Source organism: Dermochelys coriacea, chromosome 1, assembly GCF_009764565.3.
Source record: "Dermochelys coriacea isolate rDerCor1 chromosome 1, rDerCor1.pri.v4, whole genome shotgun sequence".
Lineage (NCBI taxonomy): Eukaryota > Metazoa > Chordata > Testudines > Dermochelyidae > Dermochelys > Dermochelys coriacea.
Genome location: NC_050068.2, coordinates 263440110 through 263464319, shown reverse-complemented (window position 1 = coordinate 263464319; position 24210 = coordinate 263440110). Strand labels below are relative to the sequence as shown.

Sequence of the window (24210 nt, the reverse complement as noted above, 5' to 3'; positions counted from 1 at the left end):
ACAGGACAGGCCCAACAAAGAAAATAACAGAACGCCACTAGCCATCACCTTCAGCCCCCAACTAAAACCTCTCCAACGCATTATCGAGGATCTACAACCTATCCTGAAGGATGACCCATCATTCTCACAGATCTTGGGAGACAGGCCAGTCCTTGCTTACAGACAGCCTCCCAATCTGAAACAAATACTCACCAGCAACCACACACCACACAAGAGAACCACTAACCCAGGAACCTATCCTTGCAACAAAGCCTGTTGCCAATTCTCTCCGCATATCTATTCAGGGGACACCATCATAGGGCCTAATCACATCAGCCACACTATCAGAGGCTCATTCACCTGCGCATCTATCAATGTGATATATGCCATCATGTGCCAGCAATGCCCCTCTGCCATGTACATAGGTCAAACTGGACAGTCTCTACGTAAAAGAATAAATGGACACAAATCAGACGTCAAGAATTATAACATTCAAAAACCAGTTGGAGAACACTTCAGTCTCTCTGGTCACTTGATTACAGACCTGAGAGTGGCTATTCTTCAACAAAAAAACTTCAGAAACAGACTCCAACGAGAGACTGCTGAATTGGAATTAATTTGCAAACTGGATACAATTAACTTAGGCTTGAATAGAGACTGGGAATGGATGAGACATTACACAAAGTAAAACTATTTCCCCATGTTATTTCTCCCCCCCACCCCACCCCACACTGTTCCTCAGATATTCTTGTTAACTGCTGGAAATAGCCTACCTTGCTTGTCACCATGAAAGGTTTTCCTCCTTCCTCCCCCCCCCCCCCCCCCGCTGCTGGTGATGGCTTATCTTAAGTGATCACTCTCCTTACAGTGTGTATGATAAACCCATTGTTTCATGTTCTCTGTGTGTGTATATTAATCTCCCCTCTGTATTTTCCACCAAATGCATCCGATGAAGTGAGCTGTAGCTCACGAAAGCTTATGCTCAAATAAATTTGTTAGTCTCTAGGGTGCCACAAGTACTCCTTTTCTTTTTGCTTTCTTAACAGAATCTCAACAATTCTGGCCTACAAAGAAGTCTCTCTCCATTATTCTGAACGGACCCTGTCCCTATTCCCCTGCAATAAGGACCCAAAGCAAATTCTACAGGAAGAAAAAAAAAGGGGGGGGCTTTACTATTTTAAATGTTTCTGCCTTGCAGTTCACCACCTCCAACTTTCCCTCTTCCTTGCAGTTCTTAGGCAAAGATTGAAAGGTCAGTTACTGAAGTCCTTACTTTCACTGTGTGAAATGCATTAGACGTTTTGGGACAGATCCTTAGCTGTTGTAAATTACTGTAGCTCTACTGAAGTTCATGGAGCTACATTGTTTTACACCAGCTGATGATCTGGATTTTGAAAATGATACTTCCAATACTAATTCTAATATGAATCACAAACAACTCTGCCATAATACTGTCACACATACTCTAAAATGAAAGACTAATTTAAAAAAAATCCAGGGCTTCAAAGGTTTTTTAAAGTTATCTTTGAAAATAAAGGTGAAAGCTTTAGTGACCTCCCAGTTTTTTATTCACAATATTCTTGCCACTTTGAACACCCAAGAATTATTTGCCCACAAACCAATTAAGAATGCAATCTTCCAATCTGAGTATGCGTTATAAAATCATTCCCAACCAGCATTCAAAAAGACAGAGTTGCAAATTAGTTTTAGGGAAAACTCTGATCTGCACTGAAGATTTTTTACATCATCCATTCCGAACATCCACTAATGTTAATGAAAGCTTTGTATGCTGAATAAGTCAGCAGAGACCCTTGTCTTTAAATATCTTCTACGTCTTTGACTTTGAATTACCCTATCCTTCCCTCCTCCCCCTAGAATCACTTAGAGAGCTTCATCACTCTTACTCTTTGCTTGTGGTGCTTAGCCCATTCTTGGGCTCCCATGTACAGCCCATCCAGCTGTGCAATAACATAGCCAGCATGCCTCCAGAAGGGGTCATCCTTATTATTTTTGATTTGTTGTCTGGTCCATTGATCCTGTTTCCTGCAAAGGAAAAAATTTGGTTTTACAGAGCACTCTTCAGATTCCATGTATCCTACAAAGAACAACACTTTACACCATAATTAATTAAATAATAGAGTGGATTAACCATGGGCAAATCTAGTTGTGATAATGCTGCTCAGCAATAGCTGTGTCTCCTCTTTCCTTCCCCCTCCGCCTCCCAGACAGAGCTTAGAATATAAAACACCATGTTTTCTTAAAATAGGCCAGACCAAATTCTGGCCCCTGCTCCGGCCCCTTTACCCAAGTCTGGTAAGCATACAGGAGTGTAAAATGACTGCAACAGAATTCCCTTGGTGCTGTTGCAAGGTAGGGCTGACATAAATGGCTCTATGATGCCCCCATTCCCTCCCTCCACAGGCTCAGGAATAGTGTGCATCCTGGGAACATTTGGGGGCATGGTCATAGCTCTCAGGCCTACAGGTTTTCTGTACTGTATAGCAGCTTATAGGCAGCCCTGCAAAGGTTGCTGTAAAGCAGATCAGTCCCCACAGCAATCCATAGTCTGGGCCATGCAATAGTGGTATAAAGCCACTTTCACCCCCATCCACCTCCCTGAGCTGCACCTGCTGTGCAGCGTCTCTTTGGAGATGCAGCATAGAACTTCACCTGGAATGTTTACCAGGACATAGTGATTGCCTGCTATTCTTTTCATTGAGGAAATGCTGGTGGTTAGAGGGGTATAAGGAAGCACTGGGATCCTTAACTTCTGCTTCAACAGGCCAAAAAAATGCCTTTAATGAAGTACCTTTTGAGAGGGATCACTACTTATATGTGACAGGTTTCAGAGTAGCAGCCGTGTTAAGCTGTATTCGCAAAAAGAAAAGGAGTACTTGTGGCACCTTAGAGACTAACAAATTTATTTGAGCATAAGCTTTCGTGAGCTAGAGCTCACTTCATCGGATGCATTTGGTGGAAAATACAGTGGGGAGATTTATATACACACACAGAGAACCTGAAACAATGGGTTTTATCATACACACTGTAAGGAGAGTGATCACTTAAGATGAGCCATCACTCTCACAGATCTTGGGAGACAGGCCAGTCCTTGCTTACAGACAGCCTCCCAACCTGAAACAAATACTCACCAGCAACCACACACCACACAACAGAACCACTAACCCAGGAACCTATCCTTGCAACAAAGCCCGTTGCCAACTCTGTCCACATATCTATTCAGGGGACACCATCATAGGGCCTAATCACATCAGCCACACTATCAGAGGCTCGTTCACCTGCGCATCTACCAATGTGATATATGCCATCATGTGCCAGCAATGCCCCTCTGCCATGTACATTGGTCAAACTGGACAGTCTCTACGTAAAAGAATAAATGGACACAAATCAGACGTCAAGAATTATAACATTCAAAAACCAGTCGAAGAACACTTCAATCTCTCCGGTCACTCGATTACAGACCTGAGAGTGACTATCCTTCAACAAAAAAACTTCAAAAACAGACTCCAGCAAGAGACTGCTGAATTGGAATTAATTTGCAAACTGGATACAATTAACTTAGGCTTGAATAGAGACTGGGAGTGGATGAGTCATTACACAAAGTAAAACTATTTCCCCATGTTATTTCTCTCCCCTCACCCCACCCCCCACTGTTCCTCAGATGTTCTTGTTAACTGCTGGAAATGGCCCACCTTGCTTGTCACCATGAAAGGTTTTCCTCCTTCCCCCTCCCCCCCGCTGATGATGGCTCATCTTAAGTGATCACTCTCCTTGCAGTGTGTATGATAAAACCCATTGTTTCATGTTCTCTGTGTGTGTATATAAATCTCCCCACTGTATTTTCCACCAAATGCATCCGATGAAGTGAGCTGTAGCTCACGAAAGCTTATGCTCAAATAAATTTGTTAGTCTCTAAGGTGCCACAAGTACTCTTTTCTTTTTACTTATATGTGCAGCAATAACAGCATGAGCCACAAGCACAAGTCCTAGTGTGGGGTCCAGACCTACTGAAAGCATGCTACCCATGAAGCCATCGCTTCCTAGCATAAAGATGTGCAAAAGGCACAGCTTACAGAAATGGCTGAGGTTTTGCAGAAATATTTGTAGTCGAAGAAAGAAAATAGAAATTATATCAACACATGAACCTAAGGAAATAAATAAGGTAGGCCAAATGCCTCAGCCTCCCAATTTAGAGCCTGGTTCTTTTCTCATGTGCACCAGTTTTAAACTAGTGTAACTCCATTGACTTGAACAAAGTCACTCCTGATTCTCACAGGTGTAAGTGAAATATTCCAGCACTTAGTAACTAACATACAATGTACTTGACCTTATAGAATATACACTATAAAAAAGTCTACAGTGCGAAATATATATGGAAAAACTACAGGTGCCAAGAGATAGTCCAATGTGGTATTCAGTACACAAGCTTGTCCATAAAGTAACTGAATACAGTAAGCTTGTGAATTAGTTGGCATTAATTAAACCTGTTTGTGCTAGTTCAAATGCCTCTTTGAAGGAACAGAATAGGGAACAGGGCATATTCCCTTCTTAATATATGTTTGCACTTCTTACTCTTGTTAGATACATAATCATAACAGAAGGAGCCTCTACTTCCTATTTAGCACACAAACAAGATCAACAAACTCTGCTGAAAGACCTGAGGATTCCATCTTTCTTTTATTTCTAAGCCATGAATGCAAGAATCACATTTCTAGTAACTCAGTACATACCCCATAAACTCCTGAACGCTGCTTAGAATGGTGGAATTCTTAATTAGTTGTGGATATAGGTTTGAAGTATGGTCATACATACGCCTGAAAGAATAAGTGTCAAAAGTTATTTTCTGCCATTTTTCCTTCATTTCTTTCAATTCTGGTTTCATGAATAGTAACAGATAAGCAGCATAGTTTGCAAGTCAGCTGTTTCTTTATCACAGTATTAGCTTTGCATCTCTGGTGCAAGACAAACCATGATGCATGTAATAAGAAGAGACTTTTCAGAGTATAAATGGCATAGCTCACCACCCACTCAAACTGTCTTACAATGGAAAAAGATGAGAGAGTGAGATTAAAGTATCTCTTTAATGAAACTTCTGTTTTCAAGCATGCTTTAGGTCAGTAGCATCTTGGATGTCCTAACACATTAACTGAAAGTATGACACAAATGGTTTACTGGAAGATGATCCCATTTGGGATCAAGAAAGCATTCAGATGGATGCTGATTTGATAGCTTATGAAAAACTCAACTGACATCTAACAGTGTTTTACTTACCAATTAACCAAGTGTTTCTTCCTCAATGGATTAGCTAAATATCTATGTAAAAAATGTATATTTAGAGAGGGGAAAAGGGGTCCTGCACACTTCCAGAGCACTAAAGACTCTCTCTGGCCTTACTGTTTTGAGGAAGAGGAAGAGGAATGGATGGGAATTGCCAGGAGCTTTGCTGGGATCCAGAGTGAGCAGAATTAAGCCACTCATCTGTGTAGGGAGCTCACACCTAGCATTGAGAGCAATACATCAGGGCCAACTATGTAACCTGGGTTGCATATGATTACACTGAGCACTTGTCACAAGGCCAGACTTCTTTCTGTTAAAGCCTGCAACAATCCTATGTCATTTCACCATAAGGGCACCCCTCATTGGGACGAATAGGTTTTCAACATCCGCAGGCCTTATTCCCAATTCCTCTCTGAGGGTGAAATGCATTCCTCTGCGGAGGGCCTACGCACCACTTAAGTCCCATGTAAGCAGAAAACTCTCATCTCTGCCTTGCTCCCATTGTACCACTCAGGCAGCACAAAGGAAGGAGAGACTCACCACAACTCCCCTTCTGGGGATTCCCCCAGCGGGCACAGAACCTGCAGAGTGGGCCCCTACATAGTTCACCCCCTCAGTCCCCAGCAGAGGGGGCACCTTGGGGACAGGGAAGGGAAATGGCTAGAGTGCAGTACACTCCATCTGGTAGATGCTCCCTTGGGGATGATAGCCAGATAAGCAAGTTAGAGAAGCTCCCAGGTTGTTCTAATAAGTGCTTGGGCCAGGGCAGGTAATCAAGGAGTTGTAACCAGCCCACCGACAGACCCCTCTATCTTCCACACCCAGTGAATATCCAGCAACAGAGGGCACACTTTACACCAGTGGCATCTCTAGGCTGTCACCAGCCAGTGCAGAATCAGGGACTTGTAGCTTCTTGAGAGGCCCTGCCTCCTTGTACAAATCAGAGATCAGACAGAAAAGGGAGGAAGGAGTTCAGGGACGCAAGTGAATTTTTTTTTAATTGCCTTGTGATATTAAATGAAACGTCTAAGTCCTTCATGCTTTATAATGGTGTCATACTCAAGCAGTAATCAGCTCATTAGATTAAGTTTAAGCTTTTCTGTTCTACCTAGGACAAAATGTAAGGCAATCATGAAACCGGACTGAGAATCTCAAGGTACACTCCAAAAGAGAATTTCAATTTACCTCTTTAAATCAAGAGGAGCATCACTGACAGGATGCAGGCTGGGTGAGATCATATCAGACTGACGTTTGACCAATGACATTTCAAGTTTAAAGTTAGCTCTCTGGGACCTATCATGTTCCATTGAAATAAATGAGAAGAGCAGGGGCTCAGTGTGATGGATTTGGAGTTGCTCTATAATTGGCTGAGCAAAATGAGGCCTAGTACTCCTTTCAATTTTATTTCTGTCTGCCACTGAAAGGAAGTACGACGAGACTCAAACCCAGTCAGGTCTGCAGGGGTAAGTGCAGTTGATCCACAGATACTGTAACCCAGGATCCCGTCTAAGTGAGCATTGCAGGATTCCACCCTGGAAAAGGTAAGGCTATTACCTGTGGGGGTGCACTCAGAGACCAGAGAAGGGATCTGAGGTGCAGCCAGCCCTGTAACTGTGACACTCAATGCCTCTGAAAGTCAGGACATTGATTTAGCTGCCTAAACATGGATTTAGGTGCCTAGCTTCCGGCACCTGCTTTTGAAAATCTGGGCCAATAATTCTCAGTTCATTTATAAAACAAGGGTACTTGAAAGAACTCAGAGCCATTTCTGGTCCAAGCAATGACAGATTGCATCCCAGTTTGAATACAACTAGTTAGTATTAAGGAATTTAACAGGTAGTGCCCACCAGATTTGAACTGTGAATTTTGAAAATCCAAAAGCAATTATAAAATAAACTAATTTCCCCGTACCGCCTTATAGTACCAGGTAATGCACAGTTTTTGGGAGTAATGCTAAAAAAAAATTGTCCTCATTTTAATCAGTGTCCAGGGTACTAAATGAACACAGGAATAGCCAAATTATTTCCTTTTAAGAGTGGAGGGGTGTGTGTGGGGGAGGGGGAATGAAGTGGTGATTATCCTTTATTTGCAAATCATTTTGTTTTTACAAGTTAAAAAAAAAAGCACAACAGGATACATACTTTCTTAGTCTATATGGTAAAGGATAAGATATAGTAGAAGAGCATCAGCACATCTTAGTTTATTTCATCATACATTTTTTTCATAGTTTTCTGAAACATAGGGAGGTTCTATGTGCTCCTTAGTGAAATAGAGCATGCCAGTCTATTTAGATAGTTTTGCTGTAGCCTGATGCCTGACAGCTGAGCAGTTGTTTATGCAAGTAAAACCTTCAGCATCTTGGAACAGACTGTAATGCTTTCCACTTGCTGTTATCAGACGAGTCTTTAAAAGCGGTAGTTAAGCTGCATGGTCACAGCTGTGTGCAAAAGGAGAGAACAAGGGCATAAAGAGACTTACTTATCTCTTATGGGAGAAAATTCAGACAATGCTGGCTCTTGGAGAACAGACCTTCCAAATGCACAGAGATGAATGTGGCAGGCAGTTAGATGGGGAAGCTTGAGATGCCCCCATTTGTTTCCAGATTTCAACATGGAAGACTTATGCACATGTCCCAAGGGAGAACAACTGCTTTATGTTAACTAAGGTTTTTTCAGCATTTGAGCAAGGAAAGGAAGGGAAGATGTACGTATCCCTCCATAAGAGCTATTTTTCAAGAATGACTAATTCATCCATTTGTGATCTACTTGGGGGAAATTGAGACAGGACTCCTGGCTTGCATTCCAATTGTTGAATTTTAGAAAAGTTACTTAATCTCTGTGGTTCAATTCCTCATCAGTAAAATGGGTTTAATACTCATCTCTCTCTCTCTCCCCCCAAGCTGTTGTGAGACTCTCCGTTAAAAAACAAACTTTGAAATCTTTGAATGAAAGGTGATAATTACTATATTGTAACAAATATTTGAACTGCCACACTTACAATTAACTTATATGCATCAAAATAGAGAGGGAGAAAAGAGACCTGAAGAAATAGCTGGCAGTATCATGCACTGAAATGAGGTACTTACAGAGTAAGCTAACTTGAAAGGTACTTACGAAGCCGTGAGATAGCCCTCCAAAAAGCCAGCTGCATACATGAGGCGTTCATTGCCTATGGACTGACTCCCATAGCCTGCTCTGATCTCCAGAATCCCCCACCCTGTTGATTGTATGGTGTCATTGTAAAAGCCATAGGCATCTCCATTCCTGTCCAATATATCTTTGACCTGGATTGTTTTCTCAGTTTTCATCCAATATACAGTTGCATAGCGGATTTCTGCAAGCAAAAACCAAGGAGGAGAAAGTTAGAATGTTGTATTACATATCTCCAGCAATAAGATGTGTGGGGACCTCATTCCACTGCAATATCCTATCCCTCATGGAGAACTAGATGGATGAGACAACTGGAAGTGAAGTTTATGCAGCCAACCAATTCTAGGTCACTAGTTTCAATCTATAATTAATGATCTAGAATAATCATCATCAGATGCCTGTTTGCTCACTTAAGTGACAGACAGCTGGACAGACTGGTTGGTCCACCATATCTGATACCTCTGTTCACAATCTTAAAGGGTGAAAAAAATGAAAAGCTACAAAAAACAGACTACCTACTCAGGCCTAGAGATGGCCCCTGAGGAACAGAGCTAAGGTCAGGCTTATTGGCAGGGCAGAGATGTGGAAAAGCATGTATAGCCACTTCCTGTCTCATATTTGACCCGTGGACATCCTCAGTTTCCAGGACTGAAATTCTGGCACATTTCAAAACAATTATACTGACTTTTTTTTTTAAACAAAACGCTCCACCCAGTACTCGCTCAATTAAAGTTAACACATTTTACACTACAGCAGTCTCCTACCGCCTTTCCAAAGATAGAAACATACTACATTAGCTGCACAAACTGTGACTGTATTAAGACTAACCCTCTTAAAAGCTAGTGACCATGTGCTATATCACTTGCAGGAAACTATGTCCACAATCTTTTCAACCCATAGCATCAGCCACAGTTGAGTCCTGATATAGAAAAGAAGATGCTCCCATACCTGACTCAGAAGAAATTCTACAAAGAGAGATACTGAAAGCAATTTACAAACAGAGTATCATGAGCATCATCAACTTTGATTTCCATTTGAGTTTCAAAAGATTGCAAAGGTTTTTTTTAAACAGTTCTCCTGTTTAACTAATTGTGAAGGAGCCACTTGATAGCTGCTTTGCACCTCAAATCCAGGCAGGCAACCCCAAGCTATTATGACACTGGCTCCCTAGAACTTGAGATTTCATTTTGCTTTTCTATAGAATCCTGACAAAAACACAAGCTTATTTCCTTTAGCATTTTGAAAATCACATTAAGTAAAACAGCAATCTTGCTAAAACAGCAATGCACTTAAGTTAGACTGATGGTCTCCTCAAATTTCAACACCATGTTCACTCTTGTCTTGTATACAAATACATGGATGTTTCTCAGTACAATTTCTTCAAGGCACAAGACTGAAAGGAGGATGATTGTTACATCCAGCTTCCCACAAAACTTATATAATCAACGCACTTTCCCACTGATGAAAATGTGCCCCCAGAAATCCATGTATTAGTCACCTACAGACTGGACTATTCTAAATTGCTGGATCAGAGGCTGAAGGTGAAGGCAGCAAAGAAACTCAACTGTACAGAATACAGGAAAAGATGCCAAGAGCACATCACTGTGCTGTTCCATGACCTGTCCCTATTCACTTATTCTACCAATTCAAAATCCTGATCTTCAGCTGGCATTTCGAAAAAATGCTCAGAGTTAGCCTAACTCTGCTCTGGTAGGAAGTCAATGGCAAAAGACCAATGCTGAATACTTTTGAAAATCCCAACCTTCATCTTCCAGCCCGCGGTGACATGGGACCTGGTAACATCAGGTCTCTATTCACAACCAATCAAGACACCTGCATAGTACCGCAAACACCAAAAGTTAAAAAATCAGGAGTCAGAACCCCCAAAATTATGAGTTTGTCTCAAATTGTAAGCTGGTGGTTGTTTTTTTTTTTAATTTTAACGATTACTGAGCTGTCTTCTGACTTTAACTTCCCCTGTCCGCCTCCAATTCACATTGCCAATTTACAGTGAGAAATACAATTTTGGCCATCACAAGTAATTTTATGTCCCAGCCCCTACATCAACGTTGCACTCCCAACCCCAAAACAACTTATTTTGTGACAAATCCCCAGCCCTCACACTTATCCCAGTTATACATCAACTCCACACACCCAGCCATACAACAATTCTGCACACCTCTTGCCTCGCAACCCCATATGTGCCCCTTACTCCCAGCACACCTCTGCTCCTCCTGTGTAGGTTCTTCATCCCCATCTAGACCTAGTTGGAGGAAAAGCTCCAAGGGGAGAGAGAGAGAGGCGCACAAATGCACATACACCTGGAGGGGCAGCTCCTGTGGATCTTCACAACACACCAGGGCTAGGCAACTTCAGAAGATCTTCACAAACACCCCTCTCGCAGGCCTTGGGAGAGGGCAGCTCCAAGAAGGCCTTTTCCTCCTCCATCCCAAGCCTGTGATGGCATCGTTATAGAAGAGGAAAGGGGAGGATAGAGGAGCAGAGAGAAGACTGACCCATTTTTCAAAAGAAGGGTGGGACAGGGACACCCTGAGCTGCTGGGTAATTTTTGTTCTCTCCTCCCCTTCCTCTCTTGAGAAAATAGTATTGGCTGCTCTCTTTCCCTCCTCCAAAACCTTCTTGGCTATTGAGGAGAGAAGACGTGTTCTGCAAGTCTCCTACCGCAGCTGTGATTGAGTGACTATACAAACCAACAAACTCCCCAGGAGGTGAGGACATGAGGGAAGACAACCTATCTAATGGGATTTTCTCCAGACAGTCTGAAAAAAATCACTTGAAGGATGAGCCTCTCACCTCATGGGTAAGACTGGCTCCAGCAAAGGCCAAATTTATGTTTCTTATGATAAATATGTGAGAGTGGGCAACACTGCCTGCATTCCTCTAGGACAATACAACTAATGGTGCCAAGGACAAAACTTGCAAGAGCTAGAGACAAGGCATTTTTGGTTAAAGGCTACTGACCATGGAACTTTATTCTAGAAGAGATAAGACTAAGCCCGAGGCTGAATTTTCAGAACAAAATACATGACTCACCTTTGTGCAAAAGGTTTCCTGCAAGAATTGAAGACAAGGAAAAACAGAGGAGAGAAAAATAAAAGAAACACACAAAGGAAACCTGCCAAGGAGAGAGCTGAATGCAGCATGGACAACCGTGAGAATCTCACCATATTTAGCATTCATACTATGACGATTGGCACCATAAAAACAACTAAGATATGAGTATCAGCACAATATCTAATGCTTTGCAAAGGCAGCAGGTAATGGCATTCATGATTGGATACCTAGCTTGATTTCAAATAAAATGCACCCATTTTGCTCAGTGCCCTAAAATATCCTGTTAAGTAATTTTTTTCCATCATAAGCTATGAAGTTTTTCAATTAAAAAAAACCTATTTTCTGAGTTCCGAAGCTCTGGCTCAAGCACTTCTGACATGGTAGTAACTCAGTTGCTTTAAGGCAGTTTTCATTCTTCTTACTTCAGTGTTTATTACTTTAAAAGGTTGTAACCTTACAGTCAGAAACACTTTATTGGCTAGGTTTCAGAGTAGCAGCTGTGTTAGTCTGTATTCGCAAAAAGAAAAGGAGTACTTGTGGCACCTTAGAGACTAACAAATTTATTTGAGCATAAGATTTTGTGAGCTACAGCTCACTTCATTGGATGCTGTAGCTCACAAAAGTTTATGCTCAAATAAATTTGTTAGTCTCTAAGGTGCCACAAGTACTCCTTTTCTTTATTGGCTAGTCTAGTGTTCAGAGGCAGAGCAGTCACTGTTTCTAATCATGTTAGTGTTCATAATACTCAGCTACATAAGAAGTACAGCTCTCTTGAATCAAAATTGAAAGTCCAGCTCTGGTTATTATTTACCAGTGAACTAAATTTCTCTTTTTCCAGACTCAGTGTTATAGGAGTTCTGTGGATATCAGGTAATTTGGGTGTAACACACAAACAAAATGCAAACATGTATATTTGGGAAGGGAACCACTCCAGTACTCCCTCCCAAAAGGCAGTTGGGGCAGATGTTTTAAAAGGTGTTGCTTGACTAGTGTGGATGGAGGCTAAATAGAGGGTGCTTTGAGACATGAAAGACTTGACATTTCTTCAAGCACATATTGCAGAGAAGAAAGGTTAAACCTCCTTAGTTATCATCTAGTAATGCATAATGTATCTGTACTGCTCTAGGTTTAGTAGGAACTGAAATCCTATTGTCATGTGAGACTCACTCGGGCTGAACGACCATGAAAACAAGAGCTGGTTTCATCAGGCTGGTAAGCAGGTAGTGCTGAAAAGAGTTACAAACAATCCCTGCAAGCCAGGGTGGATTTGCTTTAAAGCAAATCGATTTAAATCACTAGTCGGGAAGACTCGATTTAATCATGGATTTCTACATAAAAGTGCATTCTTGTTGGTTGTTATAACCTTAATACATATTCTTCACAACTTAGAGGCAGATGTAGGTTTCATTTTTAGAAGGTACATTTTTAAAGTGATTTATTTTGAAAACTTTTCAGATTAGTTTTACAGCTATATCAGAAAATGAATGATTGTTTGGTTATTTCATTTACCAAAGGTAACTGAAGCAGATATTTATGAAATCAATGGAAGGTGAACTATCTCCAATTCAACAGGTTAATCACTAATATTTGGTGGATTTTCTTGCCATGCTGTAGTAGGAGGAGAACATTCACCAGACAGACATTTAAATTGTTTTATTTAACTAAAACAACAATGTTATGTATTCTAGATGGTTTTCTTCAACAGCAAACATAATATTTTTCAAAACAAGCTTATGAATTTTTGAATTTAGTTAAACATTCAAGTTTTTTAAAATCAGGTTTGTTTTTGTTAAACTTGTTTTTAACTAAAATAATAAAATGAAATATATTTTTTAAAAAATCAAAAATTAAATTGACTCTGTCAGCCAGGTCAACATGAGAAATTTAAAATATTGGCTTCTGCAGCTAACTCAGTCATCTTCACCTTCATTTTCCTGTTTGTTCATAATCTGGAAAACAAAAACAAGCCTTCCTGCTTTTTCAGGTCCCAAAAGATTTCTCAGTTTGGAATGAATTAGTCCAAAGGAAGAAAATATTCTTTCTGCACCAGTAGAAGAAGCTACTGCTGTTAAAAGTGAGATTATCACTTCAACAGTCTCTGAATCCAAGTGCTTCAGTGACTTTCACTAGTTCACTAGTGTGACTTTCTTTAAAACATCAGCAGCAAACATATTTCTTGAGTGGTTCACCTTTAGCTCTGAAGTTTCTTATAGTTGGCATTATGTAGGGATGATTGCTGGATGTCCATGTCATAGCCAACTCCTCTTCTTCAGCAGTTAAGGTTTGACCCTGGTACCAAGTACAGAGAATATTTGTAAGAAAATGAGCTGAAGATAGTGCTTGTCCCAGTCATTTTTTTAATGCTTGTAATTTAACTCCATCATTGCATATTTCACTTTTCAAGATCTCACTCAGTTCCTTCCAAATTTCAACAGCGTCATCAATAAAACAGCTATTTCTCTGCATTTTGTTCAAGGCTACAGAAATAGGCTTCAGGGTACTCAGCATGTGTTCCACATTTCTCTTAAGCCCAATGTTGAGAACTTTGACTGTGACAGTGCCATCTATTTTTTCATGTTTTTGTTCACAAACTATCATCAGATTAGGCCAGTTCTTGATATAGTGCTCAAAACAGTCCCCTACTGAGTTTCATCACACATCTTGTGGGAGATTTAGCTTGGTTCCTCCTAATTTTTTCAAAGCAGCTGCTGAAAAGTGGTTGTTACGGAAGTATTTTGCAATTTCAACAACATTAGCCTTTATTTCTGGAACACTGAAGTCTTTGGCTAGGAGGTTCACCAAATGAGCACTGCAACCGTATGTTATTAGCTTGGGACTTTCTTCACTCTCTTCTAAATAATTTCTTCTCATCTTGGATACATTTGCAGCATTGTCTGTGACAGAGCTAGACATCTGAATTTTTTTCCACAGTTTATATCTTTTACGGCTACTTCTTGTAAGTATTCTGTTGTGTGTGCATTTCCTGATGTATCAATTGCTTCTGTAAGGAAGACATTCCCTTCTTCTGTTGTCACACAAGCACATACAACAGGATCATTGTGGACATTGCTCCACCCATCAAGACTCAGGTTAACAATTTCACCCTCTAGACCTTTTGCACACAGCTCACTTTCTTTTTCATACACTTTATCCAGCAATTTGCCTGCGACATCTGCTCTGTTGGGTGGACTGTATCCTGGTCTTAATGACTGAACCATGTTAATAAAGTGTGGGTTGTCAATCATACAGAAAGGAGAGTTTGTTGCATAAACAAACCAGGCATTTTTTTTCATCAGTTACCTCTTTCTGTAATCTGCTGGTTCTTATCACAAACTTATCTATGGCTGTTTCTGGATGATGGAGATTTTCTTTTCTTTTTGCTGCAGGTGATATACTGTGGATATGTGACATACATGATGTGACTGAAACACTATCATTGGCAGATAACTCTGAAACTATAGAAAATGATGGTGATCTTGAAGGTGGACAGTCTTCAGAATCCTATATGTTGAGGATGGATTCTCCTAAACAAAATAAGTCAGTGAATTTATTTAATTATTATTACCATACTGCTCATTTAGTATTACTCATTGCATTCACTGACACTCAGTAATACTTTAAAGGTGAAATTGTAAAAGGAAGATCTGCCTATTTCAGCTATTTATTTTTTATTACAAATGCATCTAAAATGATAATACCATAGAGTAACAACTATATTTTTTGCTCAAACATGAGAATTCAAGAATAGTCCAGAAGGAAGACAGGCAATCCTTAAGAAAGAAGTATGAAATAAAAAAGTTTACCAACCTGAAGATCCTGCATGTTCAGACATGTTTCTTTCAACATCTTCAACGCAGCTTCCTCCTGAGAAGGAACACTTCTCATTATGTTGTTTCATTCAGGCAACTGGGCCTTGCATTTCTTTGTTGCACTGTTTGCATTTTGCATGCATGCCTCTCTTACCCACAGGTAGTGGAATATAATATAATATATATATATGAATATATATATATATTCATTATAATATTCCCAAACTGGGTCTCTTTTACGGCCTGCTGCCATTACAGGTTTTCCCTTCTAGTGAGAGAATGGTATGATAGATCTCAAATCAATGAAGGCTACACTCAGAAAGACCTCAAGACTTCTGGAATATGCTGCTCAAACAGTTTCACTTTTGTTTCTACTGCCTGTCCCTCCCTTCTCACATTTATCTCCAGACTTATTCTCCTTGTCCAAATCTATTCCACCCCCAACAATCTTCTATTCATTGAACTTTTTGAAACTTTGTACTTTTAGAGAGAGGTAAGGGATTGACTCTGTGTACACAAATTTGCAAAGGGACAATAGGGTTGAGGTCTGTTATTTCTCATCTCTACATATTATTTAAAAACATTTTAGCTGTTAACAAGTATGTTATCTCTGGAGACACAAATCCACAGTTTGAGAACTGCAAAACTAAGCATCTCTGATGGTATCTTCTAGACTGAACACTGAGTCCCATTGAGCCCATAGAAAGATTAACCTAAATAATCTATACAGAAGTCCCTGGAACCTCATAAAATCGGGTCCCTAACCCATGAACTATTGGAACTCATTTACAAAACTTTTCTTAAACATTACATGAATATATTGTCTCATACTATAGAATTAGAATTTATAATCTCTATTTCATGATGAGATATCTTTGAGCTATAATATATCTTAATTAAAACTATCTTTAGATAGGTTTTTTCCTCAAAGAACCATTTATTCCTCCATTTTATCAAAAAAATCCGATTTAAATTAAAAAAAATCTGATTTTTTAAATTTTTTTTAAAAAAATCATTGATTTTTATCCACATTGCTGCAAGCTGAGTTCACAAAAACTGACCATGTAGGAGTGAAGGGTAAGGAAGGGGGAGAGAACAAGAGTTAATAAACAGTGGTACAATCCAGATTCTCCTGGAACAGATGGTCCAACAGATCCACTACAGAGCAGCACTAGCATCTCCATCACTAAGGTAGAAGCTAGCTTCCAATTATAAGTCTGACTTCCAGTCTGCTCCACAAAGCTCATCTTACTCAAAGAAGCTAATACCCTGAATGTCACAACTCAGAACCATTTTTACCCAGGGATGAGAAATTGACTCATCATATCTCCAAAATGAGTTGGCCTACAAACTTCAAATGTATATATTTATTTTGTTGGCCTTGCTGAAGAGTAGAATCTTTCAATGTTTGAGTTTGTTTGTTTGCTTGTTTGTTTGTTTGTTTGTTTGTCCAAGGATGGAGAGGAAGAGTTAGTGGAGAACTTGTAAAGATTTATAATATAAAGAGCTTGTGTGATGGGGTCTGTGCTCTACACTTCAGTTGGGAGGACTGGCATTAACTAGGAGCGTATAAGAACAATGATACAAAGAGGAGGAATTGGAAAACTGGGGGAAAGGACAGCAAGTACTCTATTCCTCCTTAACCTAGTGAATAAATGGGAAGCAACTAAGAACAACTAGAGAAATTAATTATTGTTCTTACACAGAAGGATTAATTTAGTAATATAAGGATTTGCATGTTGCAAGGTGTTCTCTTCCTTGAGCGAGCCAACTGTTTGCTGTTTTGCCTTTAAAAAAAAACAAACACGTTGAAGTAAAACCTGATCCTGACTCCCTATCAGTTAGACTAAGGTGGAGAAACAGTCTGTGCAGAAGTGCTTCAAAATTGCAAGATGCATTATTTTACTTTACGCCCTCCCTTCTTGTAATCCATGGCTCCATTCTGGGCCACACTGGTACAGAGCTGTCTTTATGAGGCTATTATAGTAGGCTTTCAATTTATTTTTAAATGTTTATAAGTATAATCTGACCTGCTGCTGACTGCATGGTTTCCTGAGCCTAAACTAGGGGATGCATGGATAGGTTGAGGGCAGGAGACCATGGGAAGCATGAAAGGGTAGGATTTGTGGGAGCCATGGAGAGCTGTACTCCCTGGTCTAAAAATGCGGACAAGGGGCAATGAAGGAGGCAAGAGGCTTTGTGAAGAACTGCTTTGAACTACGGATGAAAAGAGCTAATTAACTGTTCAATCTTATTATTAAGGGAAGAAGGTATGCATGTCTGTGTGGGCATGTGTGTAGAATCTGGGAGCACAAAAGAGGGACATCAAAAGTAAGTATGGAATGGGGAAAGCTGGAGGTTTTAATCCACATTTAAAAACTAGACACTAACATTTTCTAAATATAAAAATCTGTTAAGTACATAAAGTTTTCGGTGTGAATAGAAGACTCTCCTCCTCTGTCATCCACTACTCTCACATCCCAAACGGGTATAATTCTCTTCCTCCATCCCCAACTCACTCCTCCCCTTCTATGACTTACTACAATCTGCAGAAGGGGAGACAAGCTTTGATGTGCTCACAAGAACTGCCAGAAAAGTGCTCTCCTCTCACAGGCCTTACAAGCCAACCCAATTTAAACTTTTGCTGTTTTTCTTTCTTTGATTTTTTTTTAAATGAAGGAAATCCCCAACAAAAATCTCCATTCAAAATGAAGTTAAGTTTGTTTCAGAAGAGTCCAGCTAACTTCCAAAAACATTTTATACATTTTTAAAAAGTCAAACACTACTACTAGAGTCTGAAAAAGTACATTTAAGGGATCCATCCAGTCCTTCTTAACTCACTGCACCTGGCTTGCAGTCAACCTATTCAGCCTTAGTGCTGCCCTGTAACACTTCTAAACACATGAAACTGCAAACTAGCAAGGTCTGAATGCACTTACATAAATTTACATCACAATATAATCCAAACTTTTTCAACACGCAGACCATTCCAGTTTTTCTATTCTACTAGCATCTCACTCTGTAAGCAAACACACAGAACTGACATATGGTGATGGACCTTGTGATAATAGTTATTCTGAACTTTTGTCACATTAATAAACCTTCTATAAAAATGAATAGCATACACTGGACTTGAGAAAACTTGCCCGGGAGACCTGGAATCTTTCCCAGGTGAATAATATCAACTTCTGCAGAGTCTAAAGTGTATTAAAAATAAATAAAAAATTAAAATTTCTACCCCTGGTATTTGCAAAGATAAAGAGGAACCAAGTGTAAGTGATGCAAACAGTTTCAGTGCCACAGCTGCTCATAAATTTGCTAAACTGCAGCAGAGTGAAAGCTGGCCACTGTCTTATTAGTTTCCACTGCAGTCCATAGGGATTCTGAATAACAGCAGTACCACTGATAATAATTGGGTCAGTTTCTGTTCTGCTGCTGCTTGGGAAGGTCTGAGTAGCAACCAGAGGTGAACATTGGAGCTATTCACTGAGGATGAGTCAAAAAAACTCCTGCGGACAGGGTAGTTTGTGGAGACACCTCCTACCACACCCTACAGCAGCCAAGACACTATAGGGGTGGGAAAGCAAGTGAAACAAGAATACTCCTCCTCCCTTCCAGTAGTCATTGAGGGTTACGGGGGGACTTCAAATTTAGCAAATACATACTGGCTGGAGGCTGATAGGAAAGATCGATTTCCTCAAGGAAAGATCTAGAGACAGCACTCTAGTATTAATTCTAGCACCTCCCCTTCCCCAAAAGCTAAGTGGTGTTTGCTTTCATCTAATGATATCCTAGACAGTGGAAGCCACTACCCATCGTTTATCAGTCTGTGTCTGGTAGATGGTGGTCCTCTGTTATCAGGTGTTGGTAAAATTCCCAAGCCATATGTCTGAATGTGTGGCTAGGTATGGGAGAGAGGGAGAGATTAATGGAATATGCTAAAAATGAGATGCTTTTTTATTTGGTGGTGTAGAAAAAAGAAGAGATATACAATGCACGGTAGACAGTGGAGCACACAATGAAGAGAAATAAGGAGAGAACAAATTGAAGGAGAATGGAGGAAAAGAGGAGATGGACACAGCTGATGATGTCCAGAAAAAAAATCACAATCTACTATAAGAAATAAGAGAAAGTAGAGAGAAAAGCAAAGAAAGCAGGCTCAACAGTATTCAGTATATGTTATTTGACAAATGTAATTAATATTCATCAAATACGTTAAAGACTCCCCCCCCCCAGCATAGCTCCACAGCTACTCAAATACCATTTGGCACATCTCATAACACCAGTAAAATTCTTCAAGTGTTGCTTAATTACTATTTTTTTCCTTGCTGCTTGGCCAGTCCTAGGTTAGATTTACATATTTTAAAAAGCTTATTAAATGATGGACCTTATCTTAAAATTAGACATCCCAAACAACTGAGGGGAGGAGGGATAGCTCAGTGGTTTGAGCACTAGCCTTCTAAACCCAGGGTTGTGAGTTCAATGCTTGAGGGGCCATTAAGGGATCTGGGGCAAAAATTGGGGATTGGTCCTGCTTTGACCAGGGGGTTGGACTAGATGACCTCCTAACGTCCCTTCCAACCCTGATATTTTATGACTTATTCCTTAAAACTGCAGGAGTTGCAACTTTGGGGGAGTGATAGCAGCAGTATTTTTTGCCCAAGTTAGCAGGCTTAGTCCTCAGCGGTGTTGGATGTATTCTTCAAGTGCTTTGAATATACTAAATAACATATTTTAATTACAAAAAGTATGCACAACTAAGTTTGATGGACAGTATAAATTAGGTGGGGTAATGCAAAGGATTAATTGTACAACACCATATCTACCATCTCCGTGAAAGTGATTTCTGCACAACTTGGCAACAACAAATGCAGAACTTGTACAAATTTGTACCTCTTTCATTTTCAGCCGACAAACACATTGCTCAATAGTTAGATGTCAAACTTCAGTTCACTATTTCAGTTCAACCACCGTGAGGAACTTATGGTGTTTTTCCAATTTTTTTATTTGTATTTTGATACTGCTTGTACTATCTGCTTAATAAGATTTCAGAAACCCCCGTCCCAAAAATAGGAAGTTTACACTCTTTCAAAGTACATTTAAGATTGAAATATGTATCAAATGTTAAATCTCTAGTACTTGTTTATAGATTTCCTTATACTGCACATATATTAGAGAAGAAACCTAATCTTTTCCAAATTAAGAAACAAATCTAAGGACAATACCTTCTGTTTTATTTGGATATACACTACTTGGGTTTTCCTTCTTCTAATAGGGAGACTTAATTACTGGCCCAAACTCATGTTTATTCCCCCCATACTATCAAGACAAAGCAAGATATTTCATCTCACCACACTTACCATTATCTAAAACTAGTTACTTGATACGTGCAAATGGTGGGAAGGTGTGAGGGGGGAACACTCAAACCCTGTGTGAATTATGTATTGCATTTTGAATCTTCCATGCATGATTTTCACAAACATACATATAAGCATAAGCTCCGGAGCCTCACCACTTTTTCAGCCAGGCCAAACCTAAGTGGTACTACAACTCCACGCACCAGGTCTCAAGGCCACTCACTCAAATTTGGAGGAGAGGGGCATAGGGGTTCATTGGCCAAGGGAATCAGGCTCTTGGGGGATGGGGGACTGGGGAATGCCTAAGTACAAAGCTGTTGAGGCAGTTAGATACTGGCTATAACACTTTCTCCATATCTCAGGTTTCTTTTTGAGTTTCCTTACCTTTCCACTGACTCCTGAATCACACATATGATTCATGTTCTTTGAAAAATAAGTCTTTGAGATAAGGTAGGACAGCTTTACCTCTCTTCCCATTGCCACCCCTCCCACAAAATTGGACTCTCATCCATTTTATAGCAAAAGTGTCTTGATTTTTTTCACTGTTGTGTGGCAAGAAAGAAACTAATTTAGTTCCTGCCTCCCACCCTGATATATTTCTATTGTTCCTGTGCTGGGGGAGATGTCAGACTACTTCTTGCAAATTTGAACTCTGGATAGTATTTTCTATAACATGGGCTATTGCCTTAACTTCCTCCTCCTCTCCTCAAAAAGAACAGGAGTACTTCTGGCATCTTAGAGACTAACAAATTTATTTGAGCATAAGCTTTCATGGGCTACAGCCCACTTCAGATGCATAGAATGGAACATATAGTAAGAAGATATATATACATATAGAGAACATGAAAAGGTGGAAGTTGCCATACCAACTCTAAGAGGCTAATTAATTAAGATGAGCTATTATCAGCAGGAGAAAAAAAACTTCTGTAGTGATAATCAAGATGGCCCATTTCAGACAGTTGACAAGAAGGTGTGAGAATACTTAACATGGGGAAATAGATTCAATTTGTGTAATGACCCAGCCACTCCCAATCTCTATTCAAACCCAACTTAATGGTATCTAGTTTGCAAATTAATTCTAGTTCAGCAGTTTCTTGTTGGAGTCTGTTCTTGAAGCTTCTCCGTTGCAAAATTGCCACCTTTAAGTCTGTTACTGAGTGACCAAAGAGATTGAAGTGTTCTCCTACTGGTTTTTGAGTGTTATGATTCCTGATGTCATATTTGTGTCCATTTATTCTTTTGCGTAGAGACTGTCCAATTTGGCCAATGTCCTCACTATCCTTCCACAGCCATAGCCTTCCCCCTCTCGCTGTCCTCTATGCTATTCTTCATCAGTCTCTCCTTCCCCTCTTACATCTTTCCTTTTAGTTTCTCTTTCCTCCTTCGTTCCAGTTACTGAATAATCCCAGCTGTTCTCATCAAGACATTTTGTATTTCCAGTGAGGTTAATAGGACTGTTCACACTTCTCAGGGCTATTTTTTTCAAGCTGCATACAATTAGACCCATGGCATTCATTCATATCTGCAAGGTTTCTCAAATGAAATAGATGGGAAATTAATTTTTAAAATAGAAGCTCCAGTTCTACAGAAAATTGCAGGGCTACCAAAAATGTACATATCAATTAAATCCAATCCTTGACTTTGAAGTCACCAGGGTGTGGGACAATACACAGAATAAACAGGAGGCAAAAAAATCAAATCAATCCATGAAGGAGTTTGAAAGTCCTACAGCAGTTTTAGTTATTAAGTTAACCTAATTTTAACCTTACAACTTTGGCTACAACTATTTTATGCAGATATAAAATGAAAAGCAGCTCTGTGCAGGATCGCTTCTCTTCTTTATAATATAGACAAGAAACTTTTTTAAATAACCTGATATTTTCCCACTGACCACAATAAAAGCAACAAACAAAAGGCAATAAGTTAATATACAGACACAAAACACCAGATCTTTAATTTATGTAGCACTTCTGGGGCTAAAAGGACAATATTTATTATACACCCACAAATCAGAACATTAAAGTTACAAATTGTAACATTGTATCACAGGGGTCCCCACCACAGTGCCTTGGGGGTGGAATTGCACCTGCCGGAGTAGTTGTGTGCGCCCGCAGGACACCACGCTGCTGAAATGCCTCTGAGAAGCATTGCCATTTCTCGGTGGCATTTCAGCGGCGGAGTGTCTGGTGCCTGCCACAGTCTTCTGGGAATAGAAATATGCTATTCCCACAGAAAGGTTGGGGACCACTGTAATGTATCATATTCTTTACTATAATATTCCGTGCCTACAGACACTATTTTCCACTGGATATGTCAGCTATACACAAGGAAATATGGGCACCTAAATAAACCTTTTGGACTGACTACCCTCTGGACTGTAGGGCATGACCTGCTCTGGAAGTAGTGCTGCATCTATTCTTGCCTACCAATTGGCTATCATTAGTTCCTACCAGAACTGAAGGACTTGACCGAGGGGACGTTTGTTTTAAATCCCTTTATAATGTGTCCTGGCTGCCTCAAACATCCCTATCATGGCTAGGCCCTCGACTTCATGCCAGTTCAGCTACACTGATCCTTCTGGGCAGCAAGGGGCACAGTTATCGGCTCACTAGGGAATGGATCTGGAGGTGCACCACACAATCGCTGAATTTGCACCTGCTTCCACTTTGAAGGGTTTATTATAGAAAATAAGAGGAAGATTAAGAAGAGTAACTCCACAAGCAGCAAGAAGGGTTTGTAGCGATGGTCGTCAGTGGCAGACACAACCAGCTCCAGCTGCCTTTCTGACACAACGTGACTCGCTGAGACGATCCAGAGGGACGAGCTCAGCCAGGCAGAGCCATGGAACTGATCAGCCCTTTGCCCGGCGAGGCCGCGCTGCGCTCAGGGTGTGGAGGGGAGCCCTGCGGGGGTCTGTCTGTCACTGCGCTGGGAAGCCACGCTGGCTGCCTGGCACAGACTCTAAGGCAGCCCCCGACAGGCGGCGGGGGCTGCAGTATCTGTCTGGCCCCCAGACGGCCCCCGTGTCTGTCGCTCTGTCCATCCCCCTGAAGGGGCTGGGTACTGTCTCCCTCTATCCCCTGCCGCAGGGGGTCAGTCCGTCCGTCCCCCGGGGCAGTGGCGGGGTCTGTCTGTCGCCAGGGGGCCGCTCTCACCTGCTCGGGCCGCCGCCCACAGGAGCATGAGTCCCCAGCAGCAGCAGCAGCAGCAGGCTGCGCGGCGGAGTCGGGCCATGCTGCTCCCCGCGTCTCCCGGCCGGGCGGCTGCGGGGCTTGGGGAAGTTCGGAACAGCTCAGGCCAAGTCCCGCCGCCGCCGCCTCCTCCCGGCTCCGGCTCCGGCTCCGGCTCCGGCTCCCGCCCCGTCCGCTGAGCCCTGCGCTGGGGAGAGGCTGCGGCTACATAGGACAGACTCCCCGGGCACTCGCTGCCCCGGGGCCGCCCTCCCGCCCGGGCTGTGGCGTGGCCGGGGGCTTGTCCCGGGGGACAAGGCGCCGCCGTAGAGGGGGCGGGCGGCAGCGGCACCTGGAAGCTCCCGGGCCCGCCTCA

General features: G+C 41.1%; 1 protein-coding gene across 2 annotated transcripts in view; it reads right to left on the bottom strand.

Annotated features, from left to right (window-relative positions):
- PLBD1 (phospholipase B domain containing 1) overlaps window positions 1–24210 on the bottom strand; it is a 54710-nt gene extending 30500 nt beyond the window's left edge. The window contains exons 1-4 of one of the 2 annotated variants that reach the window (XM_038374688.2): window positions 23820–24210; window positions 8388–8607; window positions 4728–4811; window positions 1884–2022 (exon numbers count right to left, since the gene is read on the bottom strand). In XM_038374688.2, the coding sequence (XP_038230616.1) occupies window positions 1884–2022; window positions 4728–4811; window positions 8388–8607; window positions 23820–23898 (522 nt within the window). In that variant the 5' untranslated portion in view covers window positions 23899–24210. Of the gene's footprint in view, window positions 1–1883; window positions 2023–4727; window positions 4812–8387; window positions 8608–21048; window positions 21163–23819 lie in introns of those variants that run through there. The other variant, XM_043502566.1, reaches the window with a different exon arrangement.